Source organism: Ambystoma mexicanum, chromosome 3p, assembly GCF_040938575.1.
Source record: "Ambystoma mexicanum isolate Mex_15411 chromosome 3p, UKY_AmexF1_1, whole genome shotgun sequence".
In the NCBI taxonomy this organism is placed as follows: Eukaryota; Metazoa; Chordata; class Amphibia; order Caudata; family Ambystomatidae; genus Ambystoma; species Ambystoma mexicanum.
Window position 1 is genome coordinate 125275062 of NC_090925.1, and position 17873 is coordinate 125292934.

Consider the following 17873-nt stretch of genomic DNA (forward strand, 5'->3'; position numbering starts at 1 on the left):
TGCATAATCCATAAGGCTGTCCGCAAGGATGAAATCCAAGATACTTTGCATAATCCATAAGGCTGTCCGCAAGGATGAAATCCAAGATACTTTGCATAATCCATAAGGCTGTCCAGGGCCTGGGGCTTCGCTACATCCAACTTTCTCTCCCGAAATACCTCCCTCCAACTCTCTGCAGGTCAGACGTTTCTACAAGCAGAGTGGGAGGTAGATCTCTCTCCTCGGCAGGTTCCTTCCTCTGGTACGGCCTCCCTGCCCCACTCAGACTTCAGCCAGATCTTCTTAAATTCTGGAAACATCTCAAGACTCTCCTTTTCTCCTTTTCCTTCCCTCTCCCCCTCCCGCGCTAATGTCCCTCTGCCGCTGCAACTCATGTCTTGTCCCTTCTGAGTCATATAGGGGCCAGACCACCCCTGGCCAGTCTCCCCCAACATCCCCTACCAGCACTTGCCCTCAGCCACCCTTCCCGAGACTATCTTGAATCTGGTCCACCGTGTCCTTCGCACTTATCTGCCCTTCCCCCTATTTCCCATGGCACTTGCCCTCTTTGCTCACCCACGTTGGGCCCCCCACTGCTGCCCTTCACCTCTTCCCAGCCTTCCCTCTACTCCTCCCTCCCCTGCACGTCTCACCTTTGTCTTTGCACTTGCATGGTAGGACTATCACAAAGCCAATATAACCGTCATTGTTGTTTTCTTTGTCCTATGTCCCTCCACCCCAATTCTTTGTCTTGTAGCGCCTGGAAACACTTGTGTATAGGCGCCATACAAATGCCCAATGAAATAAAATAAATAAAATGTTGGCGCCAAACCTATTTAACCTGTTTTTTGCAGACTTAAGTGAGAATTCTGAGTCGCTAAGAAGCGTTCCACCTACACTGGGCAATTGTTTTATCTCCTGGCTGGCCTACGCAGATGACAAGATCGAGAAAGGACTACTGAGATTGCGCACTACTCTACAATCTTGAAATGGTCATAAAACAGTACCTTTTACTCATTGTGTTAACAAATCAAAACCTTTGTGGACTTTGGGAGCGCAGTCAATCGAGGTCGTTTCTGAATTCGTGTATCTTGGTGTCTCAATGGCCGAGAAGCGGCAATGGTTATATCATTAATGCATGTTAAGTTCAAGGTGTTGCACATTCCAATGACATTCATGCAGTTGGGAAAGCTGAGGAGTAGGGTATTCAATGCTCCACTGATGTAGAGTCATAAAGGATAAGGTTTATTCTGTCGCACTCAATGGGGCAGAAATCTGGGTACATGGCAATCTCATCTGGTTATTCGAACTGGAAGGAACTGTTTAATCGAGGATCATGGGAGTGTCGCAGGCCAGTGCATCGCCCTTAGGATGCCTAACACAGAATGTGGGTTGACTTTGTGGCAGTCCATGGCAAGGTACACAGATTAAGCATTTATTAATTAGATAACCGTGGCAGAATCAGAACCATTCAGGTATTACTGGAAATATAACTCGGGTCAAAAAGGTCCATCCTAACCATAGGTACCACTGGAAGGATGCGGCAGAGTACTCAGTTCCTAGGAATGAGTTGTCTACCTTTGAAGTAGTCGGGGCTCAGCCCAGCATTCCATGGGGTTTCAGATAGTGTATAAACGATAGAAAGGACACGATTGAAACATTAAAACATCATTACACTGATTGCCCCCGAATAGATGATTTTAGAACATTGCCATTTAGTAGCTGTGTTATAGTCATTCTGTGAACAGTTGTCGGCGGGCCCAGATAATGGGCTGATTTTAACATTGGTCTGATTTAGGGAAACCATACGTATATAGGAACATGATTTGTATTTGTATTTTTGTATAGTCTTCCTTTATCTTTATCTTCCTTTATTTTATGTCTATATTATTGTAAAAAAGTTTTGTAAGTATCAAACAGTATAATAAAGAATAAAGATAACAGGACATGATACAAGGAGGGCAAGGGCATCCCGTCAATCAGCCAAACCCGCCTGCGTCCATGGCCCCACTGCCAAAGGCCTCGCCATGATCAGGGGCACTGATCTCCAGATTTCCAGTAGCCCTCAGAGCCTGCAAAACTCTGGGCTTGCAGGTAAATTCAGTGATGTTACGGAGCCAGGCAGCGCTTGGGATGGCATTGGGATGCTGCTTTCCATCATCTAAGTGGTGGCCATGATGAAATCTGGCTTCACTCCTCTAGCTGGGCCTTTGGAATATGGATTTACTGCCCTAGGTGGGCTCACTGTAATCTGGCGGTGTTATGCTAACGGCCATATAGGACTGCAGGCTTATTGTGCTAAATTGGCTCACTTTAATATGGCCTGACTGTGCCTCCATACTGTGCTAACTACGCATATAATCTGACCCTACTGTGATAATTTGTCAAACTGAAATCTGGCTGTAGCTATGCCCTCTGGGCACCCTGGACTCTGACCATACTAAAAAAACTTGCCATAATGAAATCTGCCCTTACTGTGCCGCTTCAGGAGGATAGCTCAGGGGCAACATGCTCGCCTTGGAAGCAAGATGACATGGAGCAACACAGGTTCGATCCCCGGGTCCGCGCTTAGAAACCTCTTGGTATTAAGAGCGTTATAAATATCAAATCATATCATGCCGACAGGGCATAATAGATTGTGTCCTCCATATGCCAAGTAGACCCTTGGCATCTGGAATGAAGGCCATAATAGCTGAGCCTATTCAGCATAGTAGGGCCTAACACTGCATTGTTGAGTGACATGGCACTGCTATGCTAGCCGGCTTTATGCTCGACATGAATGGAAGGGAGATTTTGCAAGTACCCAGGATTTTCCTGGAAATATCTGCCGATGGTGTGAGTACAAGGGTTTCAGGAAACGGTGCCAGTACCTTGGCTACAGATGCAATACCTGGTGTATGTAGCAACACCTGCCATAAGATGTGAGTACCAGAGCATATCACGTGATGCCTGACCAATGTCGGGACCCTCGGGCATATACTGGAAAAAGCTGGCAAATGTTGGGAGTTTTTGGGCGTGTGATGTCAATGTTGACATAGGCACGTGCAGGGCCAATATGTGAGCCTCACCTCTTGGCTTTGTTGAGGATGGTTCTGAAACGTCAAAGATCCTGCTAAAACGTTAATTAATTGGACTTTGCCCACTTAATTAAAGAAACGTCCTCAATAACCCTTCCCAGAGTTTGATTCGTGGGGGTGTTTGCTAGGGCTGAGCTCATGGACTTTTTTCTGACTCACTGCACTTATTCTCTCAGACTCAGGTCAAGTATAAGGTGGGGTTTGAGCAACTTTATGTTTTTAATAGTTATTCAGTGTTATTCACACAACAAACCAGCAACACTGTACCCACGGATGTGCTGCTTGCGTGTTATCCAGTTCTATGAATAGCAATGAGCCTGTATGTTACAGAGCTGGCTGCTTGTGGTGCAGGTGATGCAACAGCATATAGAAGATCGTGCTGAGGTGTTTGACAGGCAAGTTACGCGGCTAGGTCTTGATTGTGTCTGTATTTGTGGATCACTGTACTATGAAGAAATAACAGATCAGCCCTCATTACGACCCTGGCGGAAAGTGACTGACCGGACCGCCACAGCGTAAATAGCGTTTCCGCCATTGCACGATGGAGCAAAGTGCGGCCCATTCCGACCCATCGGGCACGAGCACCACGGCATGGCGGAAGTGCAAAGTCCGCGACGGCGGAAATGACCCCAAAACGGCCCACACCGCCGCCGTACGGCGCCCTAGGTGCAATACCGCCACCCATCTTAGCGGACACCGCAGTGAGCGCCAACCGGAAAGTACGGTGACCGTAAATATACGGAAACGGAAGTAAAAACATGGGCCCGGAACGGGAAACATCCCGCCGTACACCTATAAAACCACAAAATCCACACAACCACTAAAAACACTACCCTGAGACACACCCCAACCCGTCATCCACCCTAGCGAAACCAAGAAAAATGGGAAAAGTAGCGAAGAAAGCGTGCGACCGCAAGCGGCAGGTCCACTTCTCCCGTGAGGAACTCACCGTGCTAACAGAGACCCTCCAGGAGAATGCCGCCGCCGTCTTCTCCACGCAAATGACCAGGACGGCACTTGCGAACAAGAAGGCCATATGGGCTCTGGTGGCACAGCGGGTAAGTGCGGTGGGGACCGCACCCCGCAACCCACAGCAATGCAGAAAGCGATGGGACGACCTGCGGATACGCGTCCGTAGCATACTTTCTGCCAACCGCAACATTGCCACAGCCACCGGGGGAGGATCGGAATCACCCATCAAGTTGACCCCCTGGGAAGAAATCTGTGCCTCCACCATTGGAATGGAGAGCATAGAGGGAGTCGGAGGGATGGAGAAAGGAGTGCAGACATCCGAAGAATCAGGTAGGTGGCCCAAATGAAACAAAGCTAAATCCACAATGTCCAATCATGTGAAGTACCATGTGTCCACATAGTGCAACAGAAACACATGTCCAGGAGAACGTCCACACACATTGGCCTGATAGCGCACTTTAAAACTCACAATAAATACATAAATAATTAAAAACCCCAAAAACACCCACTACACGTGCAGCAGGCACACCCTAACTGCAGGCTGCCAAACAACTGCACCCTCACTCCACACACAAATGAAAGCACCTCCAAGGCCCCGACCCAAATCACCCTCAGGTACCACCCCAATGCATGTGATACAATGCCATTCCAATTCCCACAGACCCATTAATAACCCTCGCCCTCCTTTACTCCACCACAGGGTCCGATCCAAACGACGAGCTTCAGGACACCCCTACCAGCACACCTGCAAAGAGGGCCAAGACCAACGGCCAAAGACCCTCCACCTCAGCTGCACGCATCAAGACACGGCAGCAGCACAAATCAGGTGGCAGCACAGAGGAGGGAACATCAACAGGAACCCCAGCAGCCAGCATGCCCACAACAGCAGCACCACAGGTCCCCCCAATGGATGCCACAGAAGGCACTGCCTCTGGTGGCAGCAGCACCATAGGTGACACCCCATTGATGGCAGCATGCTCCGACACAGAAGACGGGGATGTCGAAGTCAGATCCATCCATGACCTGTCCCAATCCCCCTGTCTGTCCCATCCCGTACAACATGAGGATACCACGCAGGGGCACCCACAAGACGACGACTGGCCATCCCCCACAAGCCCTGTGGCAGGGCAACATGAGGCGAACAGCCACTCTGTGACACCACCGCAAATGGCCATGGCCCAGCAGAGGCAACAGTCCCTCGACCAGTTAATCGTGCAACAGCAGCAACTGGCCACGCTCCTCAAGGACCATGCCGATGAATGTGGGGGCACTAAGGCAGACATAGAAACATCAACTGAGACACTTAGGGCAGAAATGGAGAGGAGTACAGAGACACTAAGGGCACAAATGGAGAGTAGCACCGAGAGCCTGAGAGTCCAAATGGAGAGTAGCACCGAGAGCCTGAGAGTCCAAATGGAGAGTAGCACCGAGAGCCTGAGAGTCCAAATGGAGAGAAGCACCGAGAGCCTGAGGGGGGAACTGCATGCGACGTCCAAAGACGTATGTGCCGAACTTGCCGCAGTGCGCCGTGTGCTCACTGAGCTCTCACAAACCCTTAGGGACATGCATGGACGTGAGCAGGCAGAGACATCATCCGTTGCAAGTTCCGTCCAGGGCAGCCCCCAGCGTAGATCTGGGAGGAACCTGCGCTCCACAGGCAGGGGTGCCCCTGATACCCGCAGAGGGGGCTTGCAATAGCGACAGCCCACTGACAATGAGCATCTTTGGACACTGGTGTTCGGGGGGGAGGTAGGAGGGTGGAGGGGGTGTGTTGGGCTCACTTGGGTGGCGGGTCGATAGGGTGTTTAACATGATATCACATATGCCATAAACAATGCACGATCAACCAATGAGATGTGTGGACAATGATCTTTGTGTACTAGGCCATCATAGGCGTACAGTCCATATTGTGCATGTACCAGACACACACAGTGCCACGAGTACCGTGTCCATGTATCAGCCACCAGGCGTGAGTGCTAGAAGCATGCATCAATGAGATGCTGACGAATGTCACGGCCCTCCTGTGCCTCGCAGACTCCTTGAGGTGCTGCCACATCCCCACCCTCATCATGACCATCTTCAGGTGCTTGCAGTTCTGCGTCAGGGGGCATGGGCACATTTCTACGTACGCACATGTTGTGGAGCATGACACATGCCATGACCATCTTTGCAACCTTCTCATGGCGGTACAGGAGTGCCCCGCCAGACCTGCTGAGGCAGCGGAAACGAGTCTTCAGTAGGCCGAATGCCTGTTCAATGACTACACGGGTACGTGAGTGGGCATGGTTGTAGTCCTCCTCATGCTGGTCCCGTGGGTTCTGGACTGGTGTGAGGAGCCATCTCTTCAGTGGATATCCAGCATCACCTGTATGTGGACGATAAACGTATAATGTGGAATGCCATTGCTACGTACGCACACACCCCCCCCCCTTCCTGCCAGGTCATTGCCGAATCACATACCCCACATCATCATGCATGAAATGAGACTCACCGAGTAGCCAGGATCTGTTCCCTGCGTGTCGCTCCATGTAGCGTGGTATTGTAGAGTTCCTCAAGACCATAGAATCATGGGTTGATCCAGGGAATCGGGCACAACAATGTGTAATGATCCTGTTGGAATCACACACCATTTGTACATTCAGAGAATGAAATTGTTTTCGGTTGCGGTACTGGGCCTCCATGGCATGTGGGACGACCAATTCCACATGGGTGCAGTCGATGGCACCAAGGCAACCCGGTATGCCGGCAAGTGCATGGAATCCCACTTTTGTGTTGGTAATTTCCTGCTCCGAGCGTGGTAGAGAGATGTAGTCGTCTGCGTGCTGCAGGAGGGCATCGAGCACTTGCAATAGTGTCCGTGAGAACAGTGGCTGAGAAATGCCATGCAACTGTCCGACTGTGTGCTGGTAGGTGCCTGTGGCCAGGAAGTGTAGTACAGACACCACCTTCAGTAGGGGTGGGATGGCGGTTGGGCTATCTATCATGCTGACAAGGTCAGCCTGTGTCATGTCCACAATGGCGGCTATGGTGTCCCGGTCCAAACAGTAGAGGGTGTGGATCTGCTCATCAGTGAGGTTGAACGGATGTGCTCGGAGGTGTGGGATTGCGGGCTGCCTGCGAGGTGGTAGTGGCTGTGCTGGCGGCCCTTGCTGGCCCTGCCTTGCCCTCCTCCTCCTCCTGCGTCTCCTCCGTGCGGCCGGTTGTAGTTGGTGTTCGTCTTCTTCTTGGAGTTGGATTACTTGCAGTGCTATCAGGTCCCCCAGGGCCAACATCGCGAGTCCTGCCGGTAGCATTTCGGAGTGGGTGTGGTTGTGGGAGGAGACTGGGTGTGCAATTTATGTGTTTTCAGGCTGTATGGCCTCCACCTGTGGTGATTCATTCCACCTGTGCAAGCTGCTCTCCCCTTTGGCCGAGCACGTCCCGCACACAACGCTGCAATTCGAGGAATGGCATCTTGCTATTGCAATCATGTATTTGTACCCGATGGCCGTGTAACATTGGTTGATATGTTCATTCGGCTATGGTCCCATTGTTTCACATACAATCTTTGCAGTCGCGAACAGACTTGTGAAGGGTCAGTGGAACGTAGTACTCGAGTAACGGTGGGCCCTCATGCATCACTGTACCGAGTTGCAACGACGGACGGGGCGTCCCATTTGTGAGTGAAGGCAGTTGCCATTTTCACACACAGCCGCACTAGATGGATTAATTTGTGATTTCAAGCGGCCACAGATGCCTTTTCGACGTGATGTTGCAAATGAGGAATTCGAAGGGCGGCGCTTTCGGTTATCAGCTAGCGGCGAGGAGATGCCCACAGGTCTGACTGCAAATATAACGTTCTATTGTTCAATGTCCTTGAGACAGGGGCCATGGCGAGGATGCAATGATTGATATGAATAGTTTGGGATGCGCAATAGCGACGTGGGCGATGAGGCCGGACGTTCCCAAATACATGTTACTTCACAACACTGGAATTACGGGCTGGGGCACTGTGGATTTTGCAGGCTGCATAACGCACAGACTCAATGGATATTTCTAATGTTATGTGAGTAAATATTCAGGCGTTTTTATACCGGGATGAGGGAATGATGAATGGATGCATGGGCAGATGATTTGATACAGAGTTTGCCATGTACAGGGCTTCTTGGAATCTGTCAGCCTCCCCTGCGCTATGTGATGCAGGGCTGCCATAGTGGGACCATCGTCTATCTGGCCTTGTTGAGCCCTCCCTGTCTCGACGCGCCTTCAGACACTTGTGTCCATGCACGTTACCAATCCCATCTGATGGATTCTGTTTTCACAGACGCATGCACAGGTACACTCGTTCGTGATGGTGTTTACACCTCGATATAGATAGTTATGATTCGCAAGTGGTTTTGGGGTGGTGATGATCCTTTGGAGTGGGCTAGCATGCATGTGGCTGTGGATTTAGTGTGATCATTGAAGTGAGTTGTTCGAATGTAGTTCTGATGGCCATTCTGTTCTTTTTCTTTTCTTTTGGTTGACAGGTATCTCCTCCCCTTTTGCCACTGCCATCTGTATGCCACTCCTGCAGATGGCTTTTACTCCCGACACCTGCTGCTTCGTGTGAATCAGTGGAGCAGCATTACGATCTTATGGGACGATCGCCAATGGGCCACATGCCCTTACGCAGTACTAGTGGCTCGGAGCAACATTTCGGCCTTTCAGCTGGACTAGTGCCTCCCCATTGGGACGGCCCTGCGGTTCTGTGCGCTTCCATGTTGCCTTTTCGTACGAGAATGTGGCCCTGTGTACCATGAAGGAACAGGGCGTCACACAAGAAGTAGCTGGTCATTTCTTGCAGATGCAGCCCACAATGGTGAAATGTGTTTTGGAGTTCATGGCCTAATGGCTGTATGGGCTTGATGTATTTGTTGTGCATTAAATTTCTATTCTGATATGGGCCGTGTAGCGTTCTTCTTTGCAAGTGATGTGGCATATTCCTATTTGGGGAGCGATGTATTGTGAGGCGATCTGCATTGGGTTCCAGCTTCGGAGTATAGTTGCGTGGTACTGTGCTGGGCGCGTTTGACTACGAAGCCCAGTGAGGTCAGGGATGAGGGCTGCCAATATGACTGTTTGAATGATGTCATGCTCAGGGGCGGGGGATTAGGTTTTGTGTAACAGATGCCGGTCAGCCAGGTGGACTGGTGGAATGATGTGATTTTCGGAATATTGCTGGTCACAGGTGCCTGTGTTTGCGTGCGTTTCTTGGTGGGGGACTGTGGTCATGTCCATTGGAATGGCTTCTGTATTCGTGCCATCTGTGCCCTGCAGCTCCCATTGGCCCCTCTTGTGATTCTTTTGTTCGTTAGCATGCATGGGTGACTTGTACATTTCACTGGTTGCATTGTGACTTCATTGCACCTACGGGGAGTTGTACTATGTGGGCAGGGAGCGGTGTACAGGCACTCAGTGGGGCCGTTTACGGTTGATTCGCGATGCCGTACTTCTCACCATGGCGGAATGGTACTTTCCGCCGTGCTTGATGGCGTTAGGTACATGTCCGCTAGGGTCGGAATTCGCGTACCCTTGCGCCATGGTGGTATTTACGGTTTGGCATGGCGCGCGCGCGTACTTGGTGCAGTTAGCGTTGGCGTTCACTACGGTGTCGCTAATGGCATCGTACTTTGCGGTGACGGGTCATAGTCGCACCGAGCGCTATTCGATGGCGGTATTGCATTTCCGCCATCGTTTTTCGATTTCCGCAAGGGTCGTAATGAGGGCCCCTCTCTTTTTTTGCAGATGGATGGTGAAAATGTTGATATGATATGATAGGCTATTTATAACGCGCTTAATACCCAGAGGTTTCTAAGCACGGACCCGGGGATCGAACCTGTGTGGCTCCGTGTCGTCTTGCTTTCAAGGCGAGCACATTGCCGCTGAGCTATCCTCCCCAGTGGATGGTGAAAATGTTGAACTTGCTACCCATGGAATCCGAGAAAATAAATAATGAGGATGATAGTTAAACACTATGGGCCTCATTATACGGAAGGCGGTAAGGGTTAACGGTCACCGGTAAGGGTACCGGTGACCGTTAACCCTTACCGCCTTACTACGAGGTCCCTTTGCGGGACCAGACCTTAACGGCTGGTGTAGACCAGCCGTTAAAGTAGGGACCCGCAAAGGGGCCTTGGTGCTAATTACGGTACCGCAATTTGCGGTACCGTAATTAGCACCTTCCCCATTCCCATTATGCCCTATGGGGCAAAAATGGAAATGGGGAAGGGCCATGGCGGCATGGGGAATTACCGGCCCCGCCAACCTCGGAATAGGGTGGTAAATCCCCATTCCGCCATGGCGGAATCGGTAAATTACCGGCATGAACCATGGTGCTAATAGCACCATGGTTTAGCACCTACCGTGTAATGAGGCCCTATGTGTCTAATTTCAAGACACAAATACTATGTTATGTTATTTTGATTGGAATTTGCAAATCACACATCTGACATGGGTAGTGCAACCCCCACCTCCACAATGATCCTGCAAAGTTGCAACTTCACCCTCATATATGTCGACTCTGTGGGGGGTGCAGCAGTGGGTGGCAACCTGCTGCACAGACCTAGCACCAGTGTGTTGGAACGATAATATTTTGTCCCTGGGTTTATTTATTTACATATTAAACACTGGCACTGCTTTAAGAAAACGTCATAATGTCATATGAATTGAAAAGGGGCAAATTGTGCCATTGTGGCTAATTCTTTGGTAGTGAGGGGCTGTCCAACTCCGGGCCTTGCAGGTGGGAATCCTGATGGGGTTTCAGGATATCCCTCATTAATATTCATGAGGAAAAAAATGTGCATACATTTAGAAACATTATATGCACATTTATTTAATGAATATTAATGGGGTATCCAGAAAACCCAACATGGATCTGGCATCCTCGAGGCCTGGAGTTGGACAACTCCTATCTTCCCCAATTACCCACTTTTTGTTACCCTGAGCAAAAAATTGTTATCTATCTTCTGTCTCAGTTCTGTAATGAGCAAAAATAACTTACATAGAAACATACATGGAATAAATACATAGAAACAGGTTAAGCACTAGTATTAAGTGATAGAAACATATAATGACAAAAACCTACTCGATTTTAATTTAAACACGTTTCTACAGATTTATTCATCAAATGGGGGAGCAGGAGAAGTTATATTGTTTTTAGGGTCGCATATCAATAAATAGAGGAAAAGAGATTATTTAGAAAAAATGTTAACTGCACAGGAGGGTCGCGACCGCTAACAATTGTGCGTCTGTGCTCCAACACATTCCAGTTTCATTGTTTTTGGAAACGGGTGCAAGGCACTAAAAAATCCAGGCGGTCCTAGGTTTCCATGAACCCGCATGGATCTCGCCTTGCAATAGGCACAATCTATGTGGACCCCAGCATCTCCTCCCTCATGAATATTCAATGCATGCAGTCGCGCAGTGATGCATGTCGATCGGCAACACAGTGCTACCGGGGAGGCGGTAGCTGACTTTACTTCCTGTCCCCCAGCTCTGTGCTGCAAATGCACCAAAATGGCAGAGATCTTGCAGAGACCTTTGCCCCGCCAAAGAATTACGATCTGGGCAGTATACCGGGGCATTCATAATGGTGCCCAGAATGTCGAATGACCTGAGCTGGCTGGTGGAGACGTGGCCTGATGAATCAGGCCCTAACCTCACCCAAGACTTGGTCGTCCCTGTAGAAATAATTACTCATTTGATTGTGACTTCAATCTGCTGGCTGCTGATGGTGTGAAAAAATAGCCATTGGAGTCATCTAAAAATGTAGACAATATTGTATTTCAATATCTAGCTATTTTTGTATCACCGTGGTTTTATCTCATTGTACACTGTGTATGTTTGTTGGATGTAGCCCAAAAAAACAAGGATGCCATTACTATTGACCACATAACAAAAGCCTACCTGTTCCATTGCGGCATAATGGCATTTGGCTGGGTGGATCCTGGGTCGGATACGGTTTCTCTTCCTGAGAGTAGGTGAAAACTGGAAGAAAAGATGGATAGGAATCAGAGGATGAAATTCATGTCTAAATAAAATGTGCTCTGTCTGCATGAGGTGAGGCTTTCCCAATGTGTGCACCCACACTAATGTTGCATTTTACCTACTTGTACTGTAAATACCAAAATAATGTAATTACCGTGTTTTCTTTGCCTCAGTAAGACTTAAAACATTGTCCATGTTATAGCATTATGTCCATGTTAAACCAACTGCTTTTGTGTCCGTACACGAGGCCCAGGGTTTTCGCCTCGAGCGCATATTACTCAAAGACTTAGGAATGTCCCCCTGCTCTCTTTTCCCGTGAAGCTACATAAACAGCGTTTGTTAGCACTTTTACACTTCCCTCCCACAGTGTGCAGCTTTGCAGGTCAGCATGTGTTCGCCGACCCTAGAGTCTCTTTTATAAATAATGATTGTCTGACATCCGCGCTCTTTCCTGGAAACATAAGCACGAATCCATCTGTACTGACTTTTGTTATTCTCTGGAATGTGTGTGAAAGGGATTGTTCCAGGCGTTCTTGCGTCACTCTGTAAAAAGATATGTCCTGCTTTTGTTCAACAGCCCATAAATGGACATCATTATCACTACAGCAACAGGATATGTGTAGCTTGCAAAGTTCCCCCTGTGTCAAGTGTAATGAATTAGCTCGTTGTACGACCATACATGTCAGAGGTTATATCTGCATTTTGAAGCGTATTATGACTTGCTTAGATAAGTTATATGAGTAATGACCATTTGCGATGCCCGGCCTTTGTAAAATCTCGCCGCAATGTCTGGGAATACAGCCAAAAGTGTTCCGACAGGAATTTGTATGTTTGGAAAATGTCTGGTTCTGAGCCAGGCATAAGACTCAATGCAATCGTTTCCCTATAAAAAGCATGCTCACCGTAACACTGGCAGCACACACTAGCAGCATCCCTCTGATGATGTTATGTGTCGGCCCTTCCGCGGTAGCTTTGTTTTATTGCAATAAATGATTGCTAAACTCACTTACGAGTGCGTTTATTTTTGACGGAGACCTACGCCTGGTGAATTTTAGCATTAATTGGCGTCCCTGGCTGGTGGCCTTGCAGATGCAGCCCATCGCTTTGATGCGTGCCTTCCAGTGAGCTCCTGTCTCTGGCGACTACTTACTGGGCCCAAATTTTATCGCACCTTTGCTGCAAAAAGTTCTCATCGGAGATGGAGATCAGGAAGAAGGAGAGACAACTGCTCTGCCAAGGACCAGACGAACCAGACAGATGGGAGGTCTCCTTGGTGCGGTGAGTGAATTGTATCTGCAGAAATTGTATTGGTGGACGGTAAGCCACAATTGGTATCAGTTTTATGGTACGTATTATTTGGGTTTGGTAAGGTATTTTATTTAATAATGGGAATCTTGTGTGACCGAAACAAAAATGAGGAACCTATGCATGCGCCTGTTGAAGCCACTCCGTGTTAGACTATGCTAACTAACTATGCCTGGGGGCGGTACAGTTTTGCAAAAATTGGGAGGACTACACAAAGAAGTCCGTTCAATTTAGATGGCTCCTAAGGTCGGGACTTTTGATATTAAGACACTCCGGCATTTGGAATTAGTATTATTAAGAAAGAAGGTCCGCCCCGCCCAGCATGATGCTATTCGCCAGTGGCGAACAGAAGCGATAAAGCAGAAAATGTCCCAAGATAAAAAGGATAGAAAGAAACAAAAACGAACCTTGCAGGAGAAGGCCTGTGAGTTGGATAATAAAGAGTTTGAGCACCAGCTAGATGTAGAGGATCGGGCTGCCCTAATAAAATATAGTAAAGGTATGTGCCCACTTCTCCCTAAAACAGAAAAGGAAATCTCCAGTTTTAACATAAAAGCTGATCAGGATGCAGTCAGATTAACAGAAAATCTTTTGAGACTAACAGTACCTGTCATATCCCCATCTAATATTGCGCCTCAAGTGCCTTCTGCACCTCCTCCTCCACCCCCACCCCCATATGGTACCCAGATCGGCACCATGGATCCAAATAGTACAGAGGAAGAGGAAGCAGGGCATTTGCCTAGAAAGCCGCCCTTCTTCACTCCGATTGAATTTGCCAGGTTATAACACATAGCAAACGATTTGTTTGATAACCCGGTTGGAGGGGTAATACAGAAATTGAACACCTGCCAGAAGAAGGAATTTCGCCAGGTAATGAGAATACATTGCGACCTTGTTAATAAGTGGTTGAGAGATGATGCCAAGCGCCCGTGGCCCGTGGGTTTGCATAACATTTATAAGGACCTTGACACTGAAAAAGATCGGGTAGCTCTATGGGATAAATACAATCAGATAATTGACCGGGTAACTAAGGAAAAGAAAGATTACCATGACCAACTGATGTGGGAAGAAGAGGAAAATTGTAGAAGAGTGCAGTCCTTGCATGATGCCAAACCGACGGCTAACGCTTTGATTAAAAGGATACTTAAAGTAGAGGAGCCAGGGAAGTTAGAATATTGGACGGACATATTTGCCACCCATAGCGAGGCAACTCGACTGGTATGTCTGGAAGGACTTTTGAACAAAATATGACTGGAATGTGGAACAGGTGGGCGGGAGGAAGTTTGTAAAAAGGTGCAAGAGTGCGAGGCCGAGTTAAAAACGTATAAGCTTAATTGGGAAGTAGAGGATCTCAGGACGCGCAGATTGTTTAAAGAATGATTAGAAGTATTTCTCCCAAAAACCCCAATGATGGCACCCCTAGGGAATGCGCGCCTATTGTTACAGCAAATGTAGACCCAGCCAAAGACCCCATTGTAACCAAGACATATGTCTATGTACCCCCCACTAGAGCAGAATTGTTTAGTATAATAAAAAGCACCCCGGACCCTAGGACTAACGCCGCGGGATTCTATAGGGAGCTAAGAGCGCTATTCAAAATGTGTACCTTGACTTTGCAGGACATTGATCATGTGATGTCTGCCGTGACACCGGCTGATGTATGGGAACCCTTTAGATCTCAGGACCCTCCTGGGCATGTCATCAATTGGACAGCATTAGAAAAAGAGGATACAGATCGGAAACCAATTGACCCCATTCCAGAGGGCCTGAAAACACTAGGGACGGGAATATTAAGAGCATTGAGTGACGTGTTGCCAGAGGTAAATGTGAATGTTGAGAAAATGGATGCTTCTATACAGGGCCCTGTAGAAACAGTTGGGGACTATTTCCTGAAATTTGAAAGTGCATTTAAGGCACACAGTGGTCAGTCTGTTAGCAAACCTACGGGTCAGAGGTATTTCACCATGGGCTTTGTGAAGGGTTTGCGTAAAGGAATTAAGAAACCACTCAAATTGGGCGAGAGCACTTGGCAGGCAAGCACTCCGTCCCAGATTCTAGAGATGGCTAAATATTACGAACGGCAGGAGGAGGAAGAAATGTAAGGTAAGAGACAGGCAGACAGAAACTTAAAAAATAAGGTGCTAATGCAGCAGCTGGTACAACCATCTTATAGTAAACAAAAGGGGCAGAAACCCCAGGTAAGAAACCCAGCAGGTAATGCCCCACAATGGACATCCCCACGAATTGATCAGTGTTCATTTTGCAAACAGACGGGGCATTTGAAAAACGAGTGTCCTATATTGATGGCACGAGGTGGCCAACCGGCGGGTGGGAGAGGAAGAGGCCGAGGTGGGCCTTATACGGGACCACCCCAAGGACAGGGAAGGTTTGTAAACCCTGAAAAAAATGTATTCTCAACTGGTGCGGCGCAGCGACAAATGGTTGAAGTGAATGGCAATGGGTTTACGGAGGATGAACTGAGTGGAATGATGTTCTTTGATAACACAGCAGCAATGAGTTGAAATGCCCATAGTGAGCCTGGGGAGGCGGTGTCTGTTCCTATAGACCAGAAAGGACCGTATGTTAAATTCCAAATAGGACAGCACCCCACTATTAAATGCTTGGTTGACATCGGGGCAGGTAACAGTTCGGTTGACGCCAAGGCCGTCCCCTCAGTTCCACTATCGGGTGAAAATAAGGTTTCTGTAGGGTTCGGTGGGGAACCCATCTGTACTCCAGTGTCTCAGAAAGTTCAAACATCTATATGTGGAGTGAAATTGACTAACAAATGGTTACTTACTAACAGGTGTCCCGAGAATCTCCTTGGATTAGATCTTTTGAAAGCTCTAAATGCAACCATTTATTGTTCTCCGACAGGTGTGCGAATGACCATATGTAAATCCAAAGTTGGTGGTTGTTATTTGACTGAACCTTTGCCGCCAGAATAACAGGCATTGCCGGCAGAGCTTTGGGCTACTAGTAGTAATGATGTGGGGGTTTTGAACATTCCCCCTGTTGTGATCAAGGTAAAACATGGTGTCCCTCTACCCCGAACCCCACAGTATAGAATATCTCCAGAAGGGGAAGCAGCATTGGTTAGGATTGTACAGGACCTGATGCAGCTTGGGGTTGTTGTGGAATGTGATGACAGTCCCTGTAACTCCCCGGTTCTTCCAGTCCATAAGAAAGGAGATTAAGTGACCCCATACAGATTTATTATTGATCTCAGGAGAATTAATAAAGTTGTGGATCCTAGGTATCCAGTTGTCCCCAGTGTGACTAGTATTCTTACTATGGTCCCCCCCACGGCTACTTATTTTAGCGTCGTGGATTTGAAAAATGCCTTTTTCTCCATACCCATAGCTGAAGAATCCAAATACCTTTTCACCTTTGTGTTAGCACAACGGCAATATAGGTTTTGTCGAGCGCCCCAAGGTTACACAGAGAGCCCCGCTATTTTTAGCCAAGCACTAAAACAATTGGATGAGATTTTGTTACCCCCTGGTGTGATGCCCATCCAGTATGTGGATGATATTCTTGTTTGTGGAGACACTGAATTGAGTTGTAAAGAAGGTACCTTGATCGTGTTACAACATTTGGCATATCATAATCACAAAGTGTCGCTTAAGAAAATGCAATATGTAATGCCTAAGGTTGATTATTTGGGATATGTCCTCACTGCAGAGGGTCGATCGCTGTCACCTGAAAGGGTCCGATTAATCCAAGAAATGGCCTATCCCAGTACCTTTAAAGAATTGAGACGACTGTTGGGTATCACCTCATATTGCCGCCATTGGGTCCCTGAGTTCTCCCTGCTAGCAAAACCCCTGTTACAATGTCTGAAGACAGAGAAGGATCAGATACCCTTCACCTGCACGCAAGAAATGAGAGAGGCCTGCAACACTTTAAAAAGCGCCTTGTGTAGTGCCCCTGGGCTTGGGACACCCAATTATGACAAGCCATTTACTCTTTTTGTACATGAGCAAAAAGGTTGTGCCCTAGCTGTATTGACTCAGGAACAAAACGGAAAGCAAAGGCCTTGTACTTATTTCTCTGGCACATTGGACAGTGTGGCTGCGGCACTTCCCCCTTGCATGCGATCAGTTGCCGCAGCAGCGGTAGCTCTCAAACAGAGTGCTGGTTTAGTGCTCGGAACTGCTATAATTATGAGAGTTCCCCATGCCATAGATGTGTTGCTCAATAGAACTCAAACCCAGCATCTTACAGCAGCCCGCTTGACACAATATGAATTGACATTGTTTGCACCAAATGTAACTATCATGAGATGTAATACTTTAAACCCAGCTCCCCACTTGCCCTTGCCGAGTGGTGAGGGAGATCAAGACATGCATGATTGCCTTATACGCACTGATGAGCAGACCCGAGGTAGGGTCGATCTGAGTGACCTTCCCCTAGAGGGAGGTGATGGGGTTCTATTTTGTGATGGCTCGTGTTACAAGCTGGAAAGTGGGGAGACAGTGGCTGGGTACGCGATTACAACTGAAAGTGAAATTGTCCATATGGAACGCATGC

At 48.2% G+C, this 17873-nt stretch overlaps 1 protein-coding gene across 2 annotated transcripts in view; it reads right to left on the minus strand.

The window, feature by feature from the left end:
* Nucleotides 1-17873, minus strand: part of LOC138580155 (killer cell lectin-like receptor subfamily B member 1B allele C) — a 535945-nt gene that overhangs the window by 390225 nt on the left and 127847 nt on the right. For both annotated transcript variants that reach the window (XM_069650483.1, XM_069650485.1), the window contains exon 3: nt 11955-12035. In XM_069650483.1, coding sequence (XP_069506584.1) covers nt 11955-12035 — 81 coding nt within the window. The remainder of the gene's footprint in view (nt 1-11954; nt 12036-17873) is intronic.